General features: G+C 40.6%; 1 protein-coding gene across 2 annotated transcripts in view; it reads right to left on the reverse strand.

Annotated features, from left to right (window-relative positions):
* Positions 1–303: 303 nt before the first annotated feature.
* The window catches only part of CDH17 (cadherin 17), a 50925-nt gene continuing 26620 nt past the window's right edge, over positions 304–24608 (reverse strand). For both annotated transcript variants that reach the window (XM_030553480.1, XM_030553481.1), the window contains exons 8-18: positions 24427–24558; positions 21312–21462; positions 17972–18187; positions 16503–16579; positions 14698–14889; positions 10389–10633; positions 7805–7935; positions 6030–6266; positions 4747–4863; positions 4511–4627; positions 304–1991 (exon numbers count right to left, since the gene is read on the reverse strand). In XM_030553480.1, the coding sequence (XP_030409340.1) occupies positions 1891–1991; positions 4511–4627; positions 4747–4863; positions 6030–6266; positions 7805–7935; positions 10389–10633; positions 14698–14889; positions 16503–16579; positions 17972–18187; positions 21312–21462; positions 24427–24558 (1716 nt within the window). In that variant the 3' untranslated portion in view covers positions 304–1890. The remainder of the gene's footprint in view (positions 1992–4510; positions 4628–4746; positions 4864–6029; positions 6267–7804; positions 7936–10388; positions 10634–14697; positions 14890–16502; positions 16580–17971; positions 18188–21311; positions 21463–24426; positions 24559–24608) is intronic.

Genomic DNA, 24608 nt, shown 5'->3' on the forward strand with positions numbered 1-24608 from the left:
ACAGGATGAGATAAGAGCTCTGTGACAGAGTACGAGAAATGTAGAATCAGTCTCATAGTGTCAAACAATATGATGTATTCTAGCTCAGGTGAATACAGGTGAACCATAGAGCGTATTTACCTTACTACAAAAAAGTGAGGTGTCCTAAATAGGAGACAGTCTAACTGAGTGAAACTAAAACAGAAGTTAAAACAAAATGGAACTTTTGCATATTCTCTCTTGAGACAGAACCACATTGGTATATACAAATACACTGGTGGTCTTGGGTTCCTAATCATTTATTTTATTTATATGATTTATAAAAATATAAATACACTCATCTCTAACACTGCACCCTCTGATGTAATTTAGTGTCACAGCTGTCAAACACAATGGACTGATCGTCCCACCATAAAATACGCTTCAGCAGATGAAATAACCCACACAGCAAACAACCAAAGCTCGCCAACCTTCAGCAGCTGGACAATGTGATGTGGTGAGACATAGCTGAAGGCCAAAAGCAAAGCTTTTATTGGCAGTACTCTAGGAAAACATATTTTAATGCAATGCTATCAGAGTAATGTTCCTTTCCTTCCAGATCTGTACTTTACACAAAAGTGACCAAAAAATTGCTATGTAAACATCCACCCTCCCACACCCCTCATCTCCCTTTCAGAGGGGCTTTTTTTCTATCGCTTTCAAAAGAACATAGCCTTTCAAATTTGGGACATAAATGCACACTTCATAAGTTTTTATTCCCTGCTTAAAAAAACAAACAAACAATCCTTCATCAGTGTACCACCAAATAATTCATCAATATAAGCCTGTTTTTTAAATTAACGGTATTTTGTTCCCAAAGTGAGACCTATGGGCAAATGCAGTCCATTGAAACCTAAGATATAGCTTACAGGCGTCGACATCTTCAATGCATAGGTGCACTACACAGATATTCTAAGTCCCAATTGCCCCATCATGATATAAACAGGCATGAATTAGGCACAGCCCACTGGCTCCTGGCAAGTTTCCAGTTCAGGTCTCTATTATGGAAAGTTTTGTGTTAAACTCCACGAACAGCACTGATTTTATATCCTTGTTTCATGGACAGGCAATAAATCCCTTGGGAGAACATATAATTACAATCTAATGTGTACAGAGCCAGAAGTTATTTGCAATATTATAATACAGTAGCACATCAACCAATTTGTACAGTCTTAAAAAAAAATCTTTCTTGTTTTGTTCATCTTGGAACATTAAAGGAGGCCAATGTGCTTACACAATCATAAACTATCCCCATGAATACATGCAATAAAGGGAAAATTAAAATAACTACTATTTCACTAACCTACATTGCTTAATATATTGGTGAGTCACAGTAATTCTTACTGTCCTAAATTTATAAGAATAATGTAATAATATAAGCAGGTGTGGTCCAAGTCCGAATATTTCCAGGCATAGCTAGCTTTGGGGAGCAGTTACATTTATGGTCAAGGAATCCCTCCCATTTTGTGGGAGAGCCCTAAATTTAGTGCAGGGCTTCATTTACTTACACAATCTGTGCACATTGATTGTTAACTTGTTATAAGGAGAATTGTAGGAAAATGAAAACTTTCTCTAAGAATAAAAAGCTGTCAGTATTTACTAATAGTTTCTACATTACAGGACTATAAGTCTTTCTGGGATCATGGTTTTGTGGTATCATCACAAGTTAACTCCTGGCAAGAGCTGATATTTTTATTAATGGCTGCCACTGTACCTTGTATATAGATTTTATAACTGAATCTTAATATCTAATAAAAATGGGCAGCAGGGGGAACCTGCATGTACGTGTTTGTGTCAAGAGTTTCTGAAAATACATTTATGGGAGATCTGACTTACAAAAGTCATTTGTTCCCCTAATAAAATAAACAATGATTATGTTAATGTTTTCAGTTCAGATGGCTTAGGTGCATTTTTCTTAAGTTCTTTCCTTGTCTTGTTTTTCATTCTGAGAAATACACCTCCTACAACCAAACCTGAAAGAGAAGGAAAACCATGGCCTAATAAAAGGAATTTTAAAACATTCTTAAAGTATTTCAGCAAGGGATTAAGCTTCATTAATATACAAACTATTCACAATACTTTCCCATCCCTAACTGGAACAAAATGGACCTTAGGGATATAGGAATTACCAAAATGGACCAGACTTGTAGTTCTTCTGGTTCAGTTGCTTTTCTCTGATAGTGGTCAGGACCAGATATTTCAGAGGAAGGTGTAAGAAATCTCATACTGGACAATTCTCGGATGACCTGAGGGGAGGTTTCTTCCTTAATCCCCTTCAGTTAGAGGTTATTTCATGGCCTGAGGCATGAGGGGTTTTATCCCTTATAATTTTTCTTATCCTATCTAGTGTAACTGTAGATGTTCTCAATATCAATATAAATGTTCCCAGCAGCGGTGCCAGAGTTTCTGGAGCCCTAGGCAGAATTCGGGGGGCGGCATTTTGTGCGCTTCCCACGGGGCGCGCGGGATCTTCCTGTTCCACTCCTATTGCGCCGCCAAAGAAGGAACCTCTGCCGAAATGCCGCAGGCGACAGCGGCAGTCATTGAGCTGCTCAATTGCCTGCCGCTGTTTTCCGCGGCACGTCGGCAGAAGGTCCTTCTTCGGCGTAGCGATGGGAGCGGAACCGGAAACTCCCGTACGCCCCCTGGGCAGTGCACAAAATGCCGCCTCCCGAATCCTGGCGCCCTAGGCGACCTCCTAGGGTTGCCTAATGGAAGCGCCGGCCTGAATGTTCCGTCTCTCTCTCTAAAATTGTACTAAGCCCTTGGCCTCAATGATATTTTGTGGCAATCATTGCCCTGTTTAAATTTTTTTTCCTTTTTATCAGTTTTAAATTTACTGTCATTTTCAGTGAATGTCCCCTTGTTCTTCTCTTCTGAGAAAGCATATGAGTGACTGTTATCCTCTGTATACCATTTATTACTCTATACATCTTTACTATGTTGCCTCTTATTAGTCTCCACTCTGAGTTGAAGAGTCCTAATCTTTTCAATCTCTCCACACATGAAAGTCTTTCCAGATCTCTAATCTTTTTCATTGCCCATCTCTGAACCCCCTGCTAAATCTGTCTGATCAGCTATAGATTCTTGTTCCTGATTCAAAGGGGAAAAGGCCCTTTATATGTGTGAAAGTGAAACTGTATGTTTGGCACAGTAGTTTATTTTAAAAATCATGAGTCGTATACAGTTTTTTAAAAACTTACTTTCACTGGCTTCCTTAAAACAGGCCAGCATAAAGCGGGACAAAATGTCTTCACTGAGTTTGCTGGCAAACCAACAGCAAATAGAAATTTCAAGTAAGGCAGAGACGTGGGATCAAGTCCTTAGTACTAGGAATCATGTTTTGCTATTCCTGTTAATCTAATTTTCCTATGGTACACTTTATCTCTAGTTCATATTAAATGAGAGATTGGATGAAGATATTACAGGGAAATAGTGACTTCAGAGGGTTGAACATAGATCTAATGTAAAGGGTTTCTCTGGTAGTCGCAAACTCTGATCCTGGCTTTTTTTCCATTCGCTTTGGTTTCTTTGAATCACACTCTATCCCTCCTCCCCCTTTCATCTTCTAAGGACCAAATTATAGTCATAGGTAGTGTCTCTTGTTCCAGAGGCTTGTGAATTAAACAGCAAGTGTCATCACAAAATCTTGGTTTCCTTTTCCTAGTTGCAGGGCAGAAAACTTGTTTTCTGGTGCCCATTCTTTTGTCCTGTGTAACTGAAGTAATTGAAAGGTTGGACATTAGGAAAAACTTCCTAACTGTCAGGGTGGTTAAACACTGGAATAAATTGCCTAGGGAGGTTGTGGAATCTCCATCTCTGGAGATATTTAAGAGTAGGTTAGATAAATGTCTACCAGGGATGGTCTAGACAGTATTTGGTCCTGCCATGAGGGCAGGGGACTGGACTCAATGACCTCTCAAGTTCCCTTCCAGTCCTAGAATCTATGAATCTATGAATCTATGAAAAAAAGCTTACATAACTTCTGTTTATATCATCTTCTAAGTTTGTCTGATCCCTTCTGATATGATGTCTACATTTTATTTAATTTTAGCTTTTTGATATTTTCACCCTCTCTAAATCTGAGTCACAGTCAGCCAGTCTTCTGGCTGTAGCTACGCCATCCAAAAATCACAGACTGTGCTCTGAATTCTTTTGTTTATTTACTTGCTGGGTGGGATTGGGGGGGCAGGGGAGAGGAGGAAACTGAATCTCGTCAGTCAGTTATCCCGACTCCTTTTGTGCTTAAGTTTATTAAAAGAATACTCAAAAGCATTTGTCTTGTTTTTGGGGAAAAGGTATCAATCTGTTTGCCCGCATTCCATCAGCGCTTGCCTATCTGAATAAGATCCTGTGCAATACAATCTAACTTTACAATCATGCTTGTTGGCACCATAAATGTTGTTGTTCCACAAGCTCACGGGAGTTAAAACAATGAATAATGTTAAACTGAGAAGTTAAAGTAATCGTGTCTCAAAGAAATATCACCTACCGATGAATAACAATACTCCAAGAAGAAGACCAACTGCCATGCCTGTGCTTGGCATCCCAGAATGGTTTTCTACTTCTATAAAGCATCTCCCCTCATCGGAACACCTGCAAACGTTTACTGCAGTCAAAGAGAAATGTCATAAGATTAGTGGAATCATTTATCAGCCCTATGAAACTGTCCATGAATACTGCCATTCTCTGTAAATCAGTACCATAAATGCTGTGTGTGTAACGTACCTTGAAGATTCAGGGCTCCTTCCAAAGGTGGTTTTCCGTTGTCATTAATTATTAACGGAATGCTATACTGTTTCTCCTCTAGATTAGTGTGCTTTGGGGAAAGGTAAGCATGGGTGCCTGTCAACATGAAACGGGACATACATATCAGGACAATGAGGAGCTGTAAAATGTGCTCAGTTTCACTAAACACCACCTCCACCTGCAGATACTCTACTGCCCAGGTCTTTTTTTTTAAATCTATTCAATCCATTCAAGCTGCTGTAAAGGGGCTCCAGCGCAGATGCAAGGGCCCCTGGGGAATTACTCCAGCTGCAGACAGCCTTTGTGTCCAGCACCTAGCTGCCTTCATCAGCTCTATGCCACCTCTGCAGGGACCACAGGCACAGGGGATATTCTAGGACAGGCCAGGGGTGGGGCAGAGGTGGATATAGGAGAAGGAATCAGATGCTCAGGGAGTTCTTACAAGTGGTCTGTTCTGTCCCCTGCAAAACCACATAGGGACCTTTATGATCATCTCCTGCAATACATGGGCCATAGAATCTCACCCAGTGCCTTGTGCATCTTAAGTTCTACAATACACCACCTCTTATGTTCAGAAGGAATTCTACATTCATGCAACCATTTCAGAATATCTAAACCAACTGGGTAGGCCATCCTCGCATTACACCCCATGATAACCTAACATGGCAGGCTTTCCTAAAAGGGACCTTCAAGGTCACCGAGCAGGACAGGCCACCCCTTTGATGAATGCAAACTAAGCCAGTGTAGTGGGGAAGCCTTCACAAAACATTCTAGCTACGGTACATACCATCAATCTAAAGTCAGATTTTTCACATTGCCACATCCAATATCAAGATATGACCCTTAAAAATGCAATGTCCTGGGAAAAGTCTCTAATGCACAGTTTACTCTAGTTGTTCTGTTTCTTTATCAAAAATGGTTTTCTACTGTTTATATTGAAGTAGACTCACAAAACACTTTGAGTCACGTGTTTCTTCTCTCTTCTTGTCAGAAAAATCCCAGTTTGCTAGCACACTAAATAAAAGCATCATCTCTTACAGACAATGGGTTTTATCAATGTAAAATAAAGCCAAATACAACAGTCTAAAGTGTTGCAATAATCACATACTCAAATATGTATTACTTTCTCAACACACCTAAATATTTCAATGTACGGTATAAAACACACAAAGGTCAGAATGAAACAGGAATCCAACCATTTCTTAAATATACACAATAAATACAGGTACATGCTACATTTTCCATATAATTGAAAAACTTACCATCTGTTCTAGAAATTTCCCAGTCACTCTTTATATTTTCACTGCCACCGAGAGAAAAAGTGAATTCTGGAGGATACAATTGTTCATCATCATCGGTGGCCTGGATCTCTGCTTTTACTCCTCCACGGAGCGGATGGCAGAAGAATAGATGATTACCTTTTGCTAACCGGGGAGGATTATCATTCACATCTTTTATGTGTATCATGAAGATTGCTGTGGAGCTCTGAGATTTTTTATCTATAGAATTTAAAATAGTGCAAAATTATATTTCAAGTCATAGACTTCAAATTCACGGTCGCTTGGGGCTGGGTTGTTGCTTTTGCAGCCACAGTGGCCGTGAAGAGAGTGGATACGGTGGTGCAACATGAGAGAGGCAGGCGTCAGAGCTACTCTGTCTGTAGAATACACAGGCAGTCTCTGGAGCCAGAAGTGATAGCTAGTGTCACTTTAAAAAAAGGGGGGGGGGATTAACACATAGCCCTACACTTTTTTAAAAGGGACACTAGCTGCCACTTCTGACTGACTAGTGCTGACTTCTGAGTGATAACCGGTGAAAGAGAAGATATATTAAGCCATCATATCCAGCAAGCCCTCTTCGGAGCAGGGAACTCCAGCTTTTTATATTAAGCGAACACAAGCCCCAGCTTTTTGGCTATTCCATGTGTGAGCAGGCAAAAGGCAGGATATGGTTGCCTAAGCAGTGTCCCTTTCTTTGCACATCCCTGCAACAGCAGCCCCAGTCTAGTTCTTCATCTAAGACCTTCTCTTCCCCAGTAATGTCAACTGTTCTTTTGATACGTCAAAAACAATGGACAGAATTATATGTTAAGTAATTTGCTGTTATGTTCTACTTAGTTAGGGAAACCTGGGTTTATGCCTTAAAAGACAGATTTCAACCCAAATACATCCCAGTCTTGTTAGCCATCCATGCAGTGTAGATGGCAAAATGAAATCCCCTGCCAGGAGAAACAAACGAAATACTATTTTTCAGTTCACCTCATACAAGTACTGTAGTGCAATCTCTTTATCATGAAAGTAAAACTTACAAATGTAGAATTATTATATTTTCCACATAACTGCACTCAAAAACAAAACAATGTAAAACTTTAGCGCCTACAAGTCCACTCAGTCTTACTTCTTGTTCAGCTAATTGCTAAGACAGATAAGTTTGTTTACATTTATGGGTGAGAAACTGCCTGCTTCTTATTTACAAAGTCATCTGAAAGTCAAAACAGGCATTCCCATGGCACTGTTGTAGTTGGCATTGCAAGGTATTTGTGTGACAGATATGCTAAACCTTCATATGCCCTTTCATTTTGTATCTTGCACTATCTTGTTTTTATCTTTTTTACGATGCAAAAATTTGTAATCAAAATAGTAATATAAAGTTAGCGCTTAACACTTTATATTCTGTGTTGTAATTGAAATCAATATATTTGAAAATGCAGAAAAACCAAAATATTTGTAATAAATTTAAATTGGTATTCTATTGCAGTTTAACAGTGTGATTAAAATTGTGATTAATTCCAACTTTTTTATCTCATGATTGAGATTTTAAAATCATTTGATAGCCCTAGTCCATATTATCAATAATTTGAAGTTTCATTTTACAGAAAGTAATTCCTAAACGAACATATCCTCCCAAGCATAAACAGCAAGATGCGTCAAAAATAATTTGACAATGCAACTTCTATAGCTGTATCAGACAAAGTCAAGGTCTTGCTGTTAGCTGTGTAAGTAGCCTTGGAAAACATATATGTGCTTTCATTGCTTACTTTCTTCTGTTGCAGTGACTTGTACTCTGTAGTCATGTTCTACTTCTCGATCCAAAGGAGCAGCAGTATATATCTTTCCAGAAACTGTATCAATCTCCAGCCAGTTTCTCTTGTTGTTTTTCAATGTGTATCTTCACAAAGCATAAATATATATGTGTATATATATTCTGTACCAAGCCATTATAATTTTTATAATGCAAATGTCTCTTCATTGGTTAAACATTAAATTATCTGGACTGATTTAAAAACTATCAGTAAATAGCTTTATTAGTAGAGTATCTAAAGGACAAGGATAGAATCCCTTGGGGAAAGTTGATCATCCTTCCATCAAAAAAGAGAGAGACAACTCAAGAGATGCCCTGGGGTCTGCCCTTCAGTTAGGGTTAAAGGCAAATGAAAAAAATAGGAGACTAGATGCTCAGGGAGGTGCTACTACCACCATCTAAAAGCTGTGCCCTGTGTAAAATGCAAAATATAAGAGCTGTATAATTGTGATTTTTTTAATGTTCCCAAATAATTGTCTTTTAAATTTTGATTTAAAATGACCCTAGATCCTTAATTTACAAAGACTCTTTAAAATGTGACCTGAGTATAAATTCAGTTTAAAAGGAGTGTAAACAGTGTTGTTTGACAATTGACTGAGTATGCAGACAGCTAGCTCAGAGATACATGTGAACTGCTCCTATTAATCTCAATTGGATTTTAATTCTGAAGACGAATGATGATTTAAATATCAACATTTAATTCTTTCACTACTGACTGAGTTAGCAAAAACATCTAGTTCATGTGCTTATCTATCACTTTTCGACATAGTGGCAGATACTGGAGTAAGATGAAGTAGGGTAGCTGGTTGTTGACTGGCTTTCTAGGGAAGAGAATAAGGAAATCTCATAACATGCAGACAGGATCAATAAACCTTAGAGTTATGTAAGTCGCTGTTGAATATCATGGCCTTGGTTTAAGGATCTATCCCTTACTGGGGACATTCACAACATCAGTTCCAGGGACAATGACCCCATGACAAACAGCCACAGTGGAAGCCATCTATACCCATTCCATGGCACTTGCACCATTTAGAAGACAAGCAAGTAAAGAGGCCTTAACCATAATGGTCAGCAACAGGGAGTATACTGCCTTTTAGTATAGGATAAAGACAAAAAAAAAAGTTTGTACCTGTATATTCTACCAGGGGGAGGAGAGAGGATTTGTATGAGGCATAGTGATAGAAGAAAGTGTAGATAAGCTAGACAAGGTGGGTGAGTTAATATCTTTTATTGGACCAACTTCTGCTGGTGAGAGAGACAAGCTTTTGAGCTTACACAAAGCTCTTCTTCAGATCTGAGAGACTTTCTAAGATCTCTGTGTAAGCTTGAAAGCTTGTCTTTCCCACCCACAGAAGTTGGTCCAATAGAAGATATTGCCTCCCCCACCTTATCTCTCTAGTATCCTGGGACTGACATGGCTACAACACTACTGTCTGTGGTGAGACATGTATTACAGTCACAGGTTGTGATCATCATGCTTCAATGTTTATAAGTGATTGTTAGTGCATGGCAAAAAGCCACAAGTTGTTACCCTGAGTGTTTCCACTTCATGCCAATTTATTGGGGCAGAGAGATTGTCAGCCCATCTTTAAATACTGTCCTCTAGGTGTCACCATTAGCATCCCCACTCAGACAAACCACGTTAATGGAATCAGTGTAAAATATAGATCATTCATATGTGTGGTGCTGGGGAGACCTGAGGTCAGATTCATCCTTCACTTAACTCCATTAGCTTGCTTGGTGTTTTCCTCAAAACTAGTTAATGTTGTTTTTTATTTTTCCGCAAAACCCTCAGTATGAATTGTACAGAAGTAGTGGCAGAGCATTTTTTGCATCCTAAACAAAGGCTTAGACTCTGAGAATTGAACTAAAGAAGACTGATTTGAAAAAAAAAATCTAATGTATTATTGAAGACCTGCTTTAGATGTGTTAAACTCTTTGTTTAGTTTGTAGGTGTGTTCTGCTGCATAAAAAGCACTAACATGTGCCTTACTGAAATGAAAAAAAATCATTGTCCTCTTGCTTATTTTTAGTCTTCATCTAGGAATATTTTATACACAACTCATTCATTATTAAACCGACTTGAAACCACAAATCCAGGCAAAAGGGATTGTTTTCAAGTCAACAGTGCCTTTCTCTGGAGATTTACTTTGGCCTATTTTTCATTATTAATCCCATAAACCATGAGCTCCCTTGGAATTATTCTTGCTGTAATACAGGTACCCTAGAGTTTGCTGCAGAGAAGACCATGTACTGCAACAGGAACACACCCAACTGTTTTGTATTATCTTCCACAATCACATGTAAACTATACATACATTGAAAAAATTGTTGCATTTCCTTGTATTCTATGTTTGGATGCATTCTCCTTCTAGCACAGATGTTCTATTGTTCTCAACCACAGCATTTCAATCTAGACACTCACTGGTTTAGGACTAGATTAACAACTGATGTGAGAATCCCAATCAATGCTAAAACTACAAATAAATAGAAGGCAAGTTTTTTTGTTTGGTTGTGGGGATTTTTGTTTTTTGTTTTACCTTATCTGGTCCCCCTCAGGATCATTGGCTGTCACTGTCATCACCAAAGTACCTACAGGAACATCTTCAAATATATCTGCTATATAAGTGTTCTTGGAGAAAACTGGCCCTTCATTTGCATCCACCACAACAACTCTGAAATAGGCTGTGGAGCTTGAATTATACTGTACTCCTTTCACCAAAGGTTCTGGATTTATGGCCTTGACTGTCAGGTTGTATGTTGAAGACATTTCAAAATCAAGAGCCTGGGGAAATGGGGAGAGATTGCAATAAACAATCATTTCACTGTTCTCTTCAATAAGATAAATGGTTGAGGAATCTCTCATGTGTGCCTATAATCTCTCGCTCATTTGAAGATTTCCATCCCTGGGGGAATTGGAAGCACAAGGGTGGGTATTCTCAATGCTGAAGATAAACTAAGAAGTTAAAAGTAAGGTTTTCAGGCAATCTATTGATTCTCCCCTAATGTGATGCCAACAGACACAATGGTACCATCTCCCCTGCTTTGGAAACAGAGGCATGGTCTACACTATGCATTTAAACTGAATTTAGCAGTGTTAAACCAATTTAACCCTGCACCCGTCCACACAACGAGGCCCTTAATATCGATATAAAGGGCTCTTTAAACCGGTTTCTGTACTCCTCCCCGACGAGAGGAGTAGCGCTGAAATCAGTATTGCCATGTTGGATTAAGGTTAGTGTGGCCGCAAATCGATGGAAATGGCCTCCAGGCGGTATCCCACGGTGCACCATTGTGACCACTCTGGAAAGCAATCTGAACTCGGATGCACTGGTAGACAGGAAAAGCCCCACGAACTTTTGAATTGCATTTCCTGTTTGCCCAGCGTGGAGCTCTGATCTGCACGGATGGCAATGCAGTCCCAAATCGAAAAAAAGCTCCAGCATGGACCGTATGGAAGATACTGGATCTGATCGCTGTATAGGGAGACAAATCTGTTCTATCTGAGCTCCGTTACAGAAGAAGAAATGCCAAAGCATTTGAAAAAAATCTCCAGGCTATGATACAGTGTCCACAGCACAGTGCTGTGTGACAAGTGTAATGGAAAGCCAAAAAAATCAGATGGATGCTCATGGAGGGAGGGAGGGGGGACTGAGGACTCCAGCTATCCCACAGTTCCCGCAGTCTCCGAAAAGTATTTGCATTCTTGGCTGAGCTCCCAATGCCTGTAGGGTCAAACACAATGTCTGGGGTGGTTCAGGGTATATCTTGTCAATTTGCCACCCCTACCCCTCCATGAAAGAAAAGGGAAAAAAATCTTTTCTTGACTTTTTTATATGTCACCGTATATCTACTGCATGCTGCTGGTAGACGCGGTGCTGCGGCACTGAATAGTAGCATCCTTTCCCCTCCCCTCCCCAGTGGCAAACGGTACAGTACAAAAGGACTGACAGCCATCCTCATCATCATCCCGTGACTGTTCCTGGCTGTCCTCAGGTGAGGTCAGCCGGGGGTGCCTGGGTAAAAATAGGAATGACTCCCGGTTATTTCTGGCAGATGGTACAGAATGGCTGGCAACCGTCCTCATCATAGCAACTGGGGGCTGAGTTCCATCAGCTCCCCCACTTTCATGTCTAAAGAAAAGATTCTGTACTGCCTGGACTATCATAGCAGCAGGATGCGGGGCTCCTCTCCCCCCCACCGTTTAATGTCCTGCCTGGACTATCATAGCAGCTGGAGGCTGCCTCCCCCTCATTTTATCTCACTAAAAACTCAGTGTTTCTTATTCCTGCATTCTTTATTACTTCATCACGCAAATGGGGGGACACTGCCACGGTAGTCCAGGAGGGTGGGGGGGAGAAGGGAAGTAACGGGTGGGGTTGTTGCAGTGGCACCCCCTAGAATGGCATGCAGCTCATCATTTCTGCGGGATCTGACACGAAGCGGCTGTGTTCTCTGGTTCTCTGATACACTGGCTCTCTAGTACACTTGCCCCATATTCTAGGCAGGACTGACTCTATTTTTAGATAAAACATAAAGGAGGGAATGACCCGGGGAGTCATTCCCATTTTTGTCTTTGCGACCCCGGCCGACCTCAGCGAAGGCCAGCCAGGAGCACTCATGACAGCAGCAGACAGTACAGAACGACTGATAACCGTCATCTCATTGCCAATTTACGATGGCACAGCAGACGATACAGAATGACTGGTAACCATCTCTGCTACCTTGCAAAGGCAGTACCACCTCTGTCAGCGGCATCCAGTACACATACGGTGACAGTGACAAAAGGCAAAACAGGATCCATGGTTGCTATGCTATGGCATCTGCCAGAGCAATCCAGGAAAAAAGGGCGCAAAATGATTGTCTGACGTTGCTTTCACGGAGGAAGGAATGCGTGACAACATTTACCCAGAATCACCCGCGACACTGTTTTTGCAACATCATGCATTGGGATCTCAACCCAGAATTCCAATGGGTGGGGGAGACTGCGAGAACTTATGGGATAGCTACGGGATAGCTACCCACAGTGCAACACTTCAGAAATTGACGCTAGCCTCGGTACATGGACGCACACCACCGAATTATTGTGCTTTGTGTGGCCACATGCAGTCGACTTTATACAATCTGTTTTACAAAACCGGTTTATGTAAAATCAGAATAATCCTGTAGTGTAGACGTACCCAGAGTATACCTTAGGTAATGAAGAGATAGAGCAGACTCATCATGTAGGAGGATAACAGCACAGCACTAGAAAGAATTATTTCAGAATGAATAGTTCTTGAGAGTGTCCCTCAGCAAGTAACATTTCCAATTAATTTCCAATTCCATTTGTAGCAATAATATTTACTGTTACATACAAGAAGACTCTCACTCATGATTGGTTGAAAACAGTTATACAATTAGTTAATATATTTCTAATGGTTACTTCCTTGGAAAGCAATAATACTGAGGTCTAGAATAATGTTAATCAAGAAAACTGAACATGTGAATGACTGCACCCAAAATGGCTGCAGGTGAGGTAATGAAAACTGTATTTTACCCATTAGACGATAAATAATTATTTGTTTGTTTTTGGTTCTCTCTCACTTCAACTGTCTTTGAAAAGGTTAATTTCAAAGGAAAAGCACCTCTGGTTTTTAAACTTATGGTCATAAGACAGAGTTTTCCTGGTAATTCTAATTATATATTCACTGACTTCTTGTTTCAGTGAGCATCATGATTTGTTATCTACCAAGGTAAATATTGACTTTGGCTTTGTCTCAGTCAGTGTGCACCTTAAAAGAAACAAATTCTACATTTGCCCTGCTCCTGAGACATGCTGAGCACCTGCAACTCCCATTGTAAAAGTCAGTATGGGTTGGAGATGCTCACCAGCTCTGAGACTCCATCCCAGAACAGATATCTTTTACTTCTTATGGTATTACAAACAAAATATCTGTGAGACACTGTAATGTTTACTTGGCTTAGTTTTCCGGTGAGCTTATCATGATATTGCACAACATGTAATAGAGTGTTTGCGTGAAGAACAAAGATCTACAATACAACATATCATCATCATATCTTGTGCTATATTCTAACGAAACAAAAGAGTTGCAATAAGGGACACGCTATGTTCAGTGTGTCAACAAAACTCCACTGACATCAAAGCAAGTTCCACGTAAGGAACAAGCAACCCTTGTGGGAATATTTTAATTTATTCACTAGAATGAGTAATTTATTTCATTCTGGTGTTTTAGTAAAGATTAAAATATAATTTTGAGTCTGTATGGAGTTTTCCTCAATTGAAGAGACCTGGGTAACAGGAGCAACATTTGGTGTAAGTGATTAAAGGCATTCACATTTTGAAGGGCAAAGAAAATGTCTCTTTGTGGGTAACTTGTCTGGAAATCAAAACCTTTTGCTGTGTAGTGCTCTACAAACTATTACCAGCTTTGTTACACTGTATGTGGCATAGGGCTGGGATACACTTAACAGTTAAAACACACTTTCTGCTATGCTACAGCCATTTTGTTAAGAGTTATAGATAGTCTTCTGTCTTCAGTTACCAATTTTTGTTATATGTTGGGCTTCCTCCTCATTTTTTTCACTTCTCTTAGGATGCAGGTAGTTTAATTATTGCTACTGTACTGGCCACTTCCTTCCAGTTCAATATTCAAAGCTTTAGCTCACCGCTTTACAATGGGGAACCAATGATACACACATTTTAAGCTGTGTTTTCTGGAATTCCATAATTCATCAGCAAGCAGTTAAAAAAAAAGATTACTGGATGTTGTTTAAGAACAAAAAATAAGGTTTAAAGAAAAATTTACTTGTACTGCTGTAATTTAGGAATTAAAGAGATCCACTTACCTTGCTAATCTTTACAAAACCCCTATTTGTTTGGGGGTCTGTCTCTATAATGAAGTTTTTATTTTGATCTCCCTCTTCAATTTGGTAAATGATTTGAGAGCTCCCAGTGAATGGTTCATCAGCATCTGTAGCTTGAATTTCTAATATTACTTCTCCTTCTGGAGTGTCTTCAAGAATAGTACAATTACCATACTAAAGAGAAAAGATAATTGAAACATGAGACATCAGGAACCATTCAAGGAAATGGGCTTCAGTGCTACAACTTAGTGATGCACAATCATGAATGAGTTCAACCACACAAGGAAATAGAGAAATATTTTCTCTATTTACAGATGAGGCATAACGAGATTGAGGCTCAGATCCTCAAAGCTATTTCAATACCTAATGCCCATTGAAATCAATGAGAGTTAGGTGCCTAAATGTCTCTGAAGATCTGGCCCAAGGTCACACAGAAAAATTGTGGCAGAACCAGGAATTCAACCCAGTTTCCTGAGTCCCAGACCATTTCCAAAAAGACCATCCATCCTGCTAGCTTAGGTAAACGTCTGAATGATAAACTCAAAAAACTGAGTTATGTCAATCAACTGGCTAGAGTGCCCCATTCAATTGGCAAGGATGGGTAGTGGTTTCTATACCAGCCTTACGCAGGTACTTTCTATTCAATTAACCATCAGGGATTTCACTCTCAATCATTATTTAATTAAAAGTGCCTATTTGAAATTTCTACGCCCTTGTACAAACCTTACACAAAAGATACGTTGGACATATGTCAATAATAAACCTCCCGTACTGCCAACATGCTCCTTAAAGATTTTTTTCCTTAACACTTGAATTAATTTTCAAAAATAAGTAATATTTCTCATGCAAGCAATGGTTAGATTTATTTTTTTTAATTTATAAATGTTTGTATCTTTTAAATAGACCATAATTATAACTATGTATTTGTATGGTTCATATTGCTATTATTTCAGAAAAGGAATTGCAGAATATTATTTAATTGAAATCAAACATCTGTAAAATTAAGTCAAAGGTGTAATTGATGGCATAATCTGGCCTTTGACATGTTTCCTCCAACTATTTAATCTGCCTCAAAGAGCTTGTTACAATTTTTTTTTCAATAATTCTTTTACTAAAAACTTTACATCCTTGTAGTCTAGAGACTGAAGGGATGCTGCCAGGGTAAGATATATATATATTTACATAAAATTATTTCTGTATTACTAGAAACATTTCAGTTTTCTAAAACTGAGAAAACTTTCTAAATCTAATCCATTCTTCACCATTCATTGTCTTTGTCTTTTGTGCTTTCCCTTTGCTGAAAGAAAATAGACTGGTCAGTTTCACTTGTGATTACAGTTAATTTCACTTTCTGGTGCCTATGCACTAGCATTATTTTTGCAATGGTATTGGGGGAAATATTAAATCAAATAAAATTTTACATTAAGCCATTTTAATTCATTTCATTTCCACTCCCCTTCCCCCCTTTATAAAAGCTAAATTTCAGGCCTGAATTCCCAATATTGTCCCTTTAAATGAGCAGTATACATTTTAACTTATTTTCATACTTTAGAATGAATCACCAGATTTGTGTATGTAAATGTGTTTACCGCAGCTATTTAGATCTCATAGACAGGCCTTGCTGCAGAGGCATAATGTTATCACTACTGCTCACTAGCAGCCTTAACCAATGACCATTGCAGTTAATGGAAAGACTCCCACTGACTTCAGGAGGCATTGGATCTGGCCACAGCTTTAGTAAAAGTTTGTCTTGTAACATCAGAAACAATATTGTGAGGAATACTCACGTCTGATTTTTCAAAGATGGGAATCTGATCATTGATGTCAATGACATTTATTTTCACATCACACAATGTGGTGAACACTGTACAAAACAGAAAAAAGCATGTCACAAGCAACATTTCTGCAGAAAACCTGAGGGTTTTTTTTTCAAGTGTCCACAGTGCGATAAGCATTGTACAAGCATACAACATGGCAATAAAACAACGTAGCAATCAAAGCAAAATCGTACTGCTGTCAGAAAGAGTGGCCACAAGATATTGGGAGTCACAATTAGTTTATATCTTGACAGGATTCCCTCAGTCTCTCCTTGCCTCTTCCTAGTTCTCTCAATATTTCCTCCATCCTTACTCTCATTCCTTTTTCCAAATTTACTTTCGCCCCATCCCTGATGAGGAGCAGGAAGATAATGAATCTTCTGTTTTCTTCATAACATGGAGATTACAAGGAGACTCCTCCCTCCCCCATCCAGAGATATCAGTCTTTTTCCCCCCCTATGTGGGTCATTCTGGTCTTTGCTTATAGCTGGGCCTAAACTAGGTATAATTAACAGAATGCCAATCAGTGAACTCAGACAACAGCAGACCTCACAGCCTTGTTTTAAATCCAGGAATGTGCCACAAATGTGGGGGAGCCCTTAGTTGGTTTTATGAGTCCAAAAAGCCTGCTCTGGTTGACTGTAAATTGTTCAGACGTAGTCGGATCCCAGTATTTTCATCATGTACATCATAAACCAGGAGTCAGTGAATATACTAAACAAAATAGTTTAGATATAATTCTAAATGAGCTTCCAAAGCCAGCAACCAAGCCTTTTGAAGTTCTCCTATCATTTGTTTAAACCATGCTGTTTCAATAATGTAAGAGAAACGTAATCCTGCTTACTCTATGTGCTTCTATCTCCTATGGAGGTCAATGTAAATTTTGTAAATTTTGCTTGGCTAAGAACTTCAGGATGAAGCTCTTAATCTTTAATGGGAAAATGTACGTACTTTCTATTCAGTTAACCATTAGGGATTTCTGAGCTTTTGGATAATGAGTCTTGCAAAACCTTTTTGAAGATGAACTTTTGTTCTGAATATTTATATAAACCATCTGGACTCTCTGGCCAGCTGCATTGAACTCACTGAAGTTTCTTCAGTGAGACATTATTGCTTTCCAATAAAACCAGTGGAAACATCACAAATCATGCAATCCCATCAGAGATTCCTATGCAATAGAAAACCTCTTTCTGGAGAATTCTAGTGAACCCTCTGCCCTAGTGCTTGCTGAATTTAATTATCACATTCTGAATCATTTCTCTGTGCATCTTTAAAACAATTAGGTAAAATTCAGTAAGAAGAGAGGCCCTCAATACTGCTGCTGCCTGTAATGCCCTGTCTGGGAATCGCTTAACATGAACATCGTGGATACTGAACACTGAAACAGGAAGGCTGATGAATGAAATTATTTCAATGTGTGATAGGCTGTTTGTACTGACCTTTATCTGTCACCTCCACCGTTACAGAATAAGTTGAAGCTACTTGTTTGTTTAATGAAGAGCTAGATAATTGGAAAGTCCCAGCTTCTTGCTGGATAATAAAGAGGCTATCTAACGGGATTTTGGGGTTCTGGTCCACAATACGGAACTGCAGGCGAGAATTAAGAGTGTTTTTTTTATCCATATCTGTAGCATGCAGCGTTCCAATATTGCTCCCTAGGGTCAAGGAAAGCATGAAGTCAGTTAGATAACACATCTATCAATATATTCTACTTTCTCATTGAATCAAATACTATGGACAATGCTGCTAGTAGGAATATAACAGATACCATAAAAATACCAGTTGCCTGGAAAATACTGTTTGCAGTATTGTTGTAGCCATGTAGCCAGGATATTACAGAGATAAGGTGAGCGAGTATGGCGGGCTTCACTCACCACAAGGGGCCCCTCCTTGTGGTGCTTCCTTGTGGATTAGCTCCACTCAGGTCTGATGCCCCCTTCCTTGCACCATGGCCCCTCTCGCTCTTGGCTCAGGGTACTATTTCTTTTTGAATCAGCCCCTCCAGCAAAGTCAATACACTCCTCCCCTTCTGAGGTAGTAGTCTCTCCAGACCAGCTGGTAGAGTTGGCATCTCCACCAGTCCTGTGTCACTTCCCAGTGGCTGGTACGAGAACCCAGGCCTGCCCTCTACACTGGGTTCCATCCCAGTGACCCTACAATGAACAGCCCATATCTGCATAGTCCTACCCCTTGCTGCTGTTTCCCTGGGCTTCTTCTTAGTTAGCCTTCACAAGCTTCCTTTCCCCACAACTTCTCTGGAATTTATCCTTCTGTTAGGGCTAGAAACCCAGTGCTTATTGTTCCTCTGGGATTTTCACCTCTCTTCCTTTCTGCTCCCAGGGATTGACTGCAGGCCCTCTCCCTGCAGCCTCCTTCTGCTGCAAACTTTCTGTCTTTATAATCCAGCCTATTTCAGCCCAGCTGGGTTTCTTGTTCAGTTAGGCCTGGCTGTCCCTCCAGGTGCAGCCAGGTACCCTGGCTCCTCAGGTCCATGTTAAACCTTTCCAGGCATGTGTGGGGTTGGAACCCTATCACAGTGAGGTAATAGCTTTTATTGGACCAATATCTGTTGGTGAAAGAGACAAGCTTTCAAGCTACTCAGAGCTCCTCTCCAGATCTTGAAAAGGTACTCAGAGTGTCACAGGTAAATACAAGGTGGACAGATTGTTCCATAACCCTGCAATAACAACAGATGCAAAACCTGCAGACACATCTCCACTGCTACAGTGATCTGTATCCCTCACAACACACATTTTAAGGTGCATGAGTCCCACACGTACCTATCACAGCATATGATGTACCTCATATAGTGGACTAAATACCTCAATTACAACTATGTGGGTAAAACCAGACACTTGCTACATTCTCAGATGAATTCACACAGAAAAATGATAAAAGACAAAAATACCATATCACCCATGGGCAAACACTTTTCACAAAACAATCACTCATCTGACCTGTGAGTCCTCATCCTCAAAGGAAACCTGCACAACACTTTCAAAAGATGAAGCTGGGAACTTAAATTCATAACTCTGCTAGACACTAAAAATCATGGTCTTAATAAAAATATTGGATTTATAGTTTGTTACAATGATCTGTAATCCACAAACCCTCCTTTTTTGTCCTATGACTGCAGACGTGATGAGTGGCCACTTCACCTTGAATGGTCTCTTACAATGCGTATTAACCATTTATGCTAAACAATCTGCTCCACCTTGCATTGAGCTGTGACCCTCTAAGTACCTTCCCCAGACCTGAAGAAGAGCTCTATCTAGTTCAAAAGCCTGTGTCCTTTACCAACAGAAGTAGGTTCAACAAAAGATATTACCTGACCCACCTTTTCTCTGGAAAATACCATAAAGAAACACAGTAGCTTTATATTAAAGCTATGCATCAACATAGCTCAATCAACAGTTATGGGGTTGATGTAGGAATTACTGGGTGCAATTCTATGGCCTGTGTTGTGCAAGAGGTTAGAATAGATTATCATAATGAGGTGTTCTGGCCTTAAAATCTCGGAACAAGTAAAGTAGAGACTCAGGGTATGGCTACACTTGCAGCTGTACAGCGCTGGGAGTTAAACCTGTTTTCATACTGCTGAGTAGGGAAAGCGCTGCAGTCTGTCCACACTGAAGCTACCAGCGCACTGTCGTGTCCACATTTGCAACATCTGCAGAGGCATTGGGAGCGGTGCATTATGGGCAGCTATCCCAGCGTTCAAGTGGCTGCAACATGCTTTTCAAAAGAGAGGGGTGGGGTGGAGTGTGACAGGGAGCATGGGGGGCAGAGAGAGAGTGGATTTTTGGAGCCGACACTATCAGCTCCCTGCCTTGCTAGTTCCGACCCCTTCCCCCACCCTTCTCTCATTCACTAAATGCCAATAGCCCTCTTTGTTTTTTTCCTCTCAGACCAGATAAGCAGCTGCTCCCAAACGGACACACAACCCCTGCCCGCCGTGCTGCTTCTCTCCTCAAGCCCCTTCCTTCCCCAAGCAAACACTAGCTGTGAGCGTTACATTCACAGCAAACAGGAGCTGTGTTTGTTTTTTTAGATAAGCAGCTCCGGGAGCCCCGAGTTCACAAAAAACAAACAGAGGCATCACAACAAAACAAAGAGTGTAATCTTTACTTAAAAGCATTATGGGAAGCTTCCGGAGGTCAGTTACAGCATAGTAAGATTAACCGCTGTTTACACTGGCACCCCAGCACTGCAGCAGCAGCGCTGTTCTCTTTATTCCTCTCATCGAGGTGGAGTACAAGCAGCGCTGTAGCCTGGGAGATACAGCACTGTATGTGCCTTGCCAGTGTGGACTGGGAGTGAGTTACAGCGCTGTAAAGCCACCACCCCGAGGCCTTAGGGACAGATTTCACAAACGTTGATGTAAATCAGAAGTAACTCCATTGAAATTAATGGAGTTACACCAAAGTAGCATCCATATAAGGGACAGGAGAATCAAAGCACTTATCCAGTCAGAGTAATCTTTTTAATCTTAAAAAAGGAAAGCAAATTCTATTGTACATTTTAGCATTGTGATTGTAGGAGAGCACAATATTGTATTTTAAATGATTTGATTTTGCAACTCTCACTCACCATGACTAGCTTAGTTGCACAAACAATCCAACTGTAGTCAGTGGGACAATTTGCATGAATAAGCACTATTCAAAGTGAATTAATGTGACAGAATTGGGCCCTGAAATTGTTAATTCTAGTTTCATCAATGGAAACAATGTTCAGACAGTGAGAAAGATTTATATAATAGTTATCTTCATGATGTCTTACCTAATCCTTCATTCTCCTGAACTTCAAATATAGTCAAAGCATTCTGGCACACAGGAGGATTATCATTAATGTCTTCAACCTGAACCAAGATTAACAAAGGCCGGCCCAGTTCCTCTCCTTCATTATCTTTTGCAGTTGCAAAGAATGAATACTACAATGATAATATTGCAATTAGGAATAATAAACCCAAGAACTATAATAGCTTCCATTTAAAGGGATCACAATGAAAACCTTGCTACCAAATGAAAGCTCTTTCTCTATGTCTTAATAACATTTCCATCTATTTTAATACTAATTACTTATAGGCTCTTATATGGTACCTATTACCATGTTATCTGAATGCCTCACAATTCAATGCATTTATTGTCCCAACATCCAGGAGAGGCAGGAAAACATTGTTTTCTCCATTTCACCGATGAGTACCTCAGACACAGATAGGTGAAGTGCACAAGATATCTGTGCGAGAGCTGAAACATAATCTATGGGTGACATCCTACTATCAGTGAAGTCAATGGCAAAACTCCCATTGATTTCAATGGGTTGGGATTTCACCCTATATCTCCATCTAGTCCCAGGCCAGTGTCATTTACAACCACAAAGCTATCTTTCTTCTCTGTGGCCATAATTTAGTAAGGAATTTAAGAATGTGCCTAACTTTAAGCATATGATTAGTCACATAGAGGTGTTTACAGTTAGGGACCTTATGTTCCTTGCAGAATTAGGGCCTATAACTGTATTCTCTCCTGGAAATACTTATTCTACCTTCAGAAGTAGGCAAAATATTATGGTTTTATTCATTACATTTCTTTTTCATGCCCCTCTTGATGATGCATTTCTGTGAGGTCAGCAAATTCCCAGGCAAATGCTGACTGTACAGTTAGAGAAAACAAACTGAGAAATGCTATGGAAGGTACCATTTTTTAAATTAAACATGAAACACAAAATGGTGAGGGAGATCAAATCCCTTTAGATATGCTGACTGGTCACTATGTAGTATTTTAGCAATTCTTTCAACACCACAAGAAGGGAGATTTATAGCCTGAAAGCTTATAAATTATAAAATGTATTTATTGGCCCATAAAAAGCATAGCATTATTTTCCTTGTCCAGCAATTTTTTTTCATAAAGAGAATATGTTTAATACCAAAATAGACTCACTTTAATTCCATGATGAACCTAATGTCAGCATCGTGGACTATTCCCGGGGCTAAGTTAAAATGCAGCTCTTCAATTTTGTGTTTATTCAAGATGACAGGCTAGATCCTGTCATCTTGGGTATGTCTACACTGCCATTAAAAACCAGTGGCTGGCCTGTGCCAGGGTATGTTTACACTGCCATTAAAAACCCATGGCTGACCAGCTGACTTGGGCTCACGAGGCTAAGGGGCTGTTTAATTGCAGCGTAGACGCTCGGGCTGGAGCCTGGGTTCAAGGACCCCGTGAGGTGGGAGGGTCCAAGATCTCAGGCTGCAGCCCAAGTCCAAACATCTACACTGCAATTAAACATCCCTTAGCCGGAGTCAACAGGCACGGGCCAGCCATGGGTTTTTAACTGCAGTGTAGACATACCCTCAGTTCCAGTCACAGGCGCAGGGCTGACTCCAGGCATCAGCCTAGCAAGCAGGTGCTTGGGGCAGCCAACGGAGAGGGGCGGCACTTCTGAGTCTTCGGCGGCAACTTGGTAGCAGGTCCCTCACTCCCTTTCAGAGCGAAGGACCAGCCACCGAATTGCCACCGGAGACTGAAGAGGCGGCGGTAGAGCTGATCGCAATTGTGGCTTTTTTTTTTCCTCTTTTTGCTGCTTGGGGTGGCAAAAACCCTGGAGCCGGCCCTGCACAGGCACCAACTTTCAGCTTTCCCCGCTCCACTCTGAGGCATCAGCCCCACTCGGCTCCTTCCCCTAAAGCCCCACTCTCACTTCACCTCTTCCAGCCCCAGCTCCTCCCCCTTCCTTCCAGCATCTCCCACTCGCCACTGAACAACTGATTGGCGGTGAGTAGGAGGTGCTGCAAGGGAGGGGGAGGAGCTGATCAGCAGGACCCATCACACAGCTAATTGGCAGGTGACTGGTGGGAACTCTATTTTTTTCCAGGAGTGTTCCAGCACCGGAGTCAGGGCCTATGGTTCCAGTCCATCGATACAAAACAGTCATAGGGCTGGTGGATACAGCTGTCTCATGATTCCCCAGCATGGGGGAAACCCCAGGTGGTGTCAGGCCAGCATGGCAGCTCCTGTGCCCAGCCCACTTTCCCACTCTCCTCTCCAGTGAAGGACCTATGGGCCGAGACAAGGGAGCTTAGCCAAAGGGCTGCTGCACTCTAGTGAACCCCAACTGTTAGACAAACCTCTCAAAGCCACTGACAACTGGCACAACTTGGAGCAGCCCTGAGATTACAGTTGCTGTTCAAATTTAAAGTGTTCTTTGTATGAACACTTGCTTTTAATTAGTGAAGCACATGCATGTGTGCGCTGTTAAATCTTAGCCCTAGCTGATGTAGGCTACACAGACTACACATGACTAATTTCTTTCCTTTTTGTGGAAAGAATGTGTAGGAATGTACCTGAAGAGAGAGAGAGAGAGAGTCTGATAACATCTGTTGTTGGGTAAACTCTTCATTATCTTTACAGGAAATTCATTTCTTTTGTTTTGCCTATTTTGCCTATTTCCCCACCCCACCTCTTGGAGAAGAAAGGCAGGAAGACTTGAGAGAGCTAAGAATTCCATCCACCAGCAAAGCCACAGTCCACCACTCGATCAGGTACTATAACATTGTCTCTGTACACAGCATATGTTCTGTGCAATTCAGAGTAGGCTATGAAAACTGCAATAACTACAGAACTCGTGTTGCTTTAGAAAGAAATATTATAAAGTTCTGAATTAATGGCTGTTGGGTGGAATGTAGTGTAGTGTGATGGGCATGCCTGCTGGTAAATTGCCTGAAAATCCATGTCTATCAAGTCACTCAAATTCATCCAGAAACCACATCAAATTACACATATCTATCCTCTTTCTCCTCCCTCTCCCACCACTAACTCTCCTACATTTACACGCCCAGCCACTATTGAGTCTAAGACTTTGGGCTACTGCATCAGTCAGGTTTCTCATGTTTACTTACCAATTCCTTTTCTTCCCTATCCAAGGGTTCAGTCACATAAATCGTCCCATTCTGATCAATTGTAAATGGGAACCTGGGCAGCCACTCCCTTTGCAGAAGGTCATATTTTGCATCTGGCTCATTCCACTGCACCTAAAATCCCCAGAATGAGTTAAAACAAAGGATTAGAAGTGTGGATTGAG

This window comes from Gopherus evgoodei, chromosome 2 (genome assembly GCF_007399415.2).
Source record: "Gopherus evgoodei ecotype Sinaloan lineage chromosome 2, rGopEvg1_v1.p, whole genome shotgun sequence".
NCBI lineage: Eukaryota > Metazoa > Chordata > Testudines > Testudinidae > Gopherus > Gopherus evgoodei.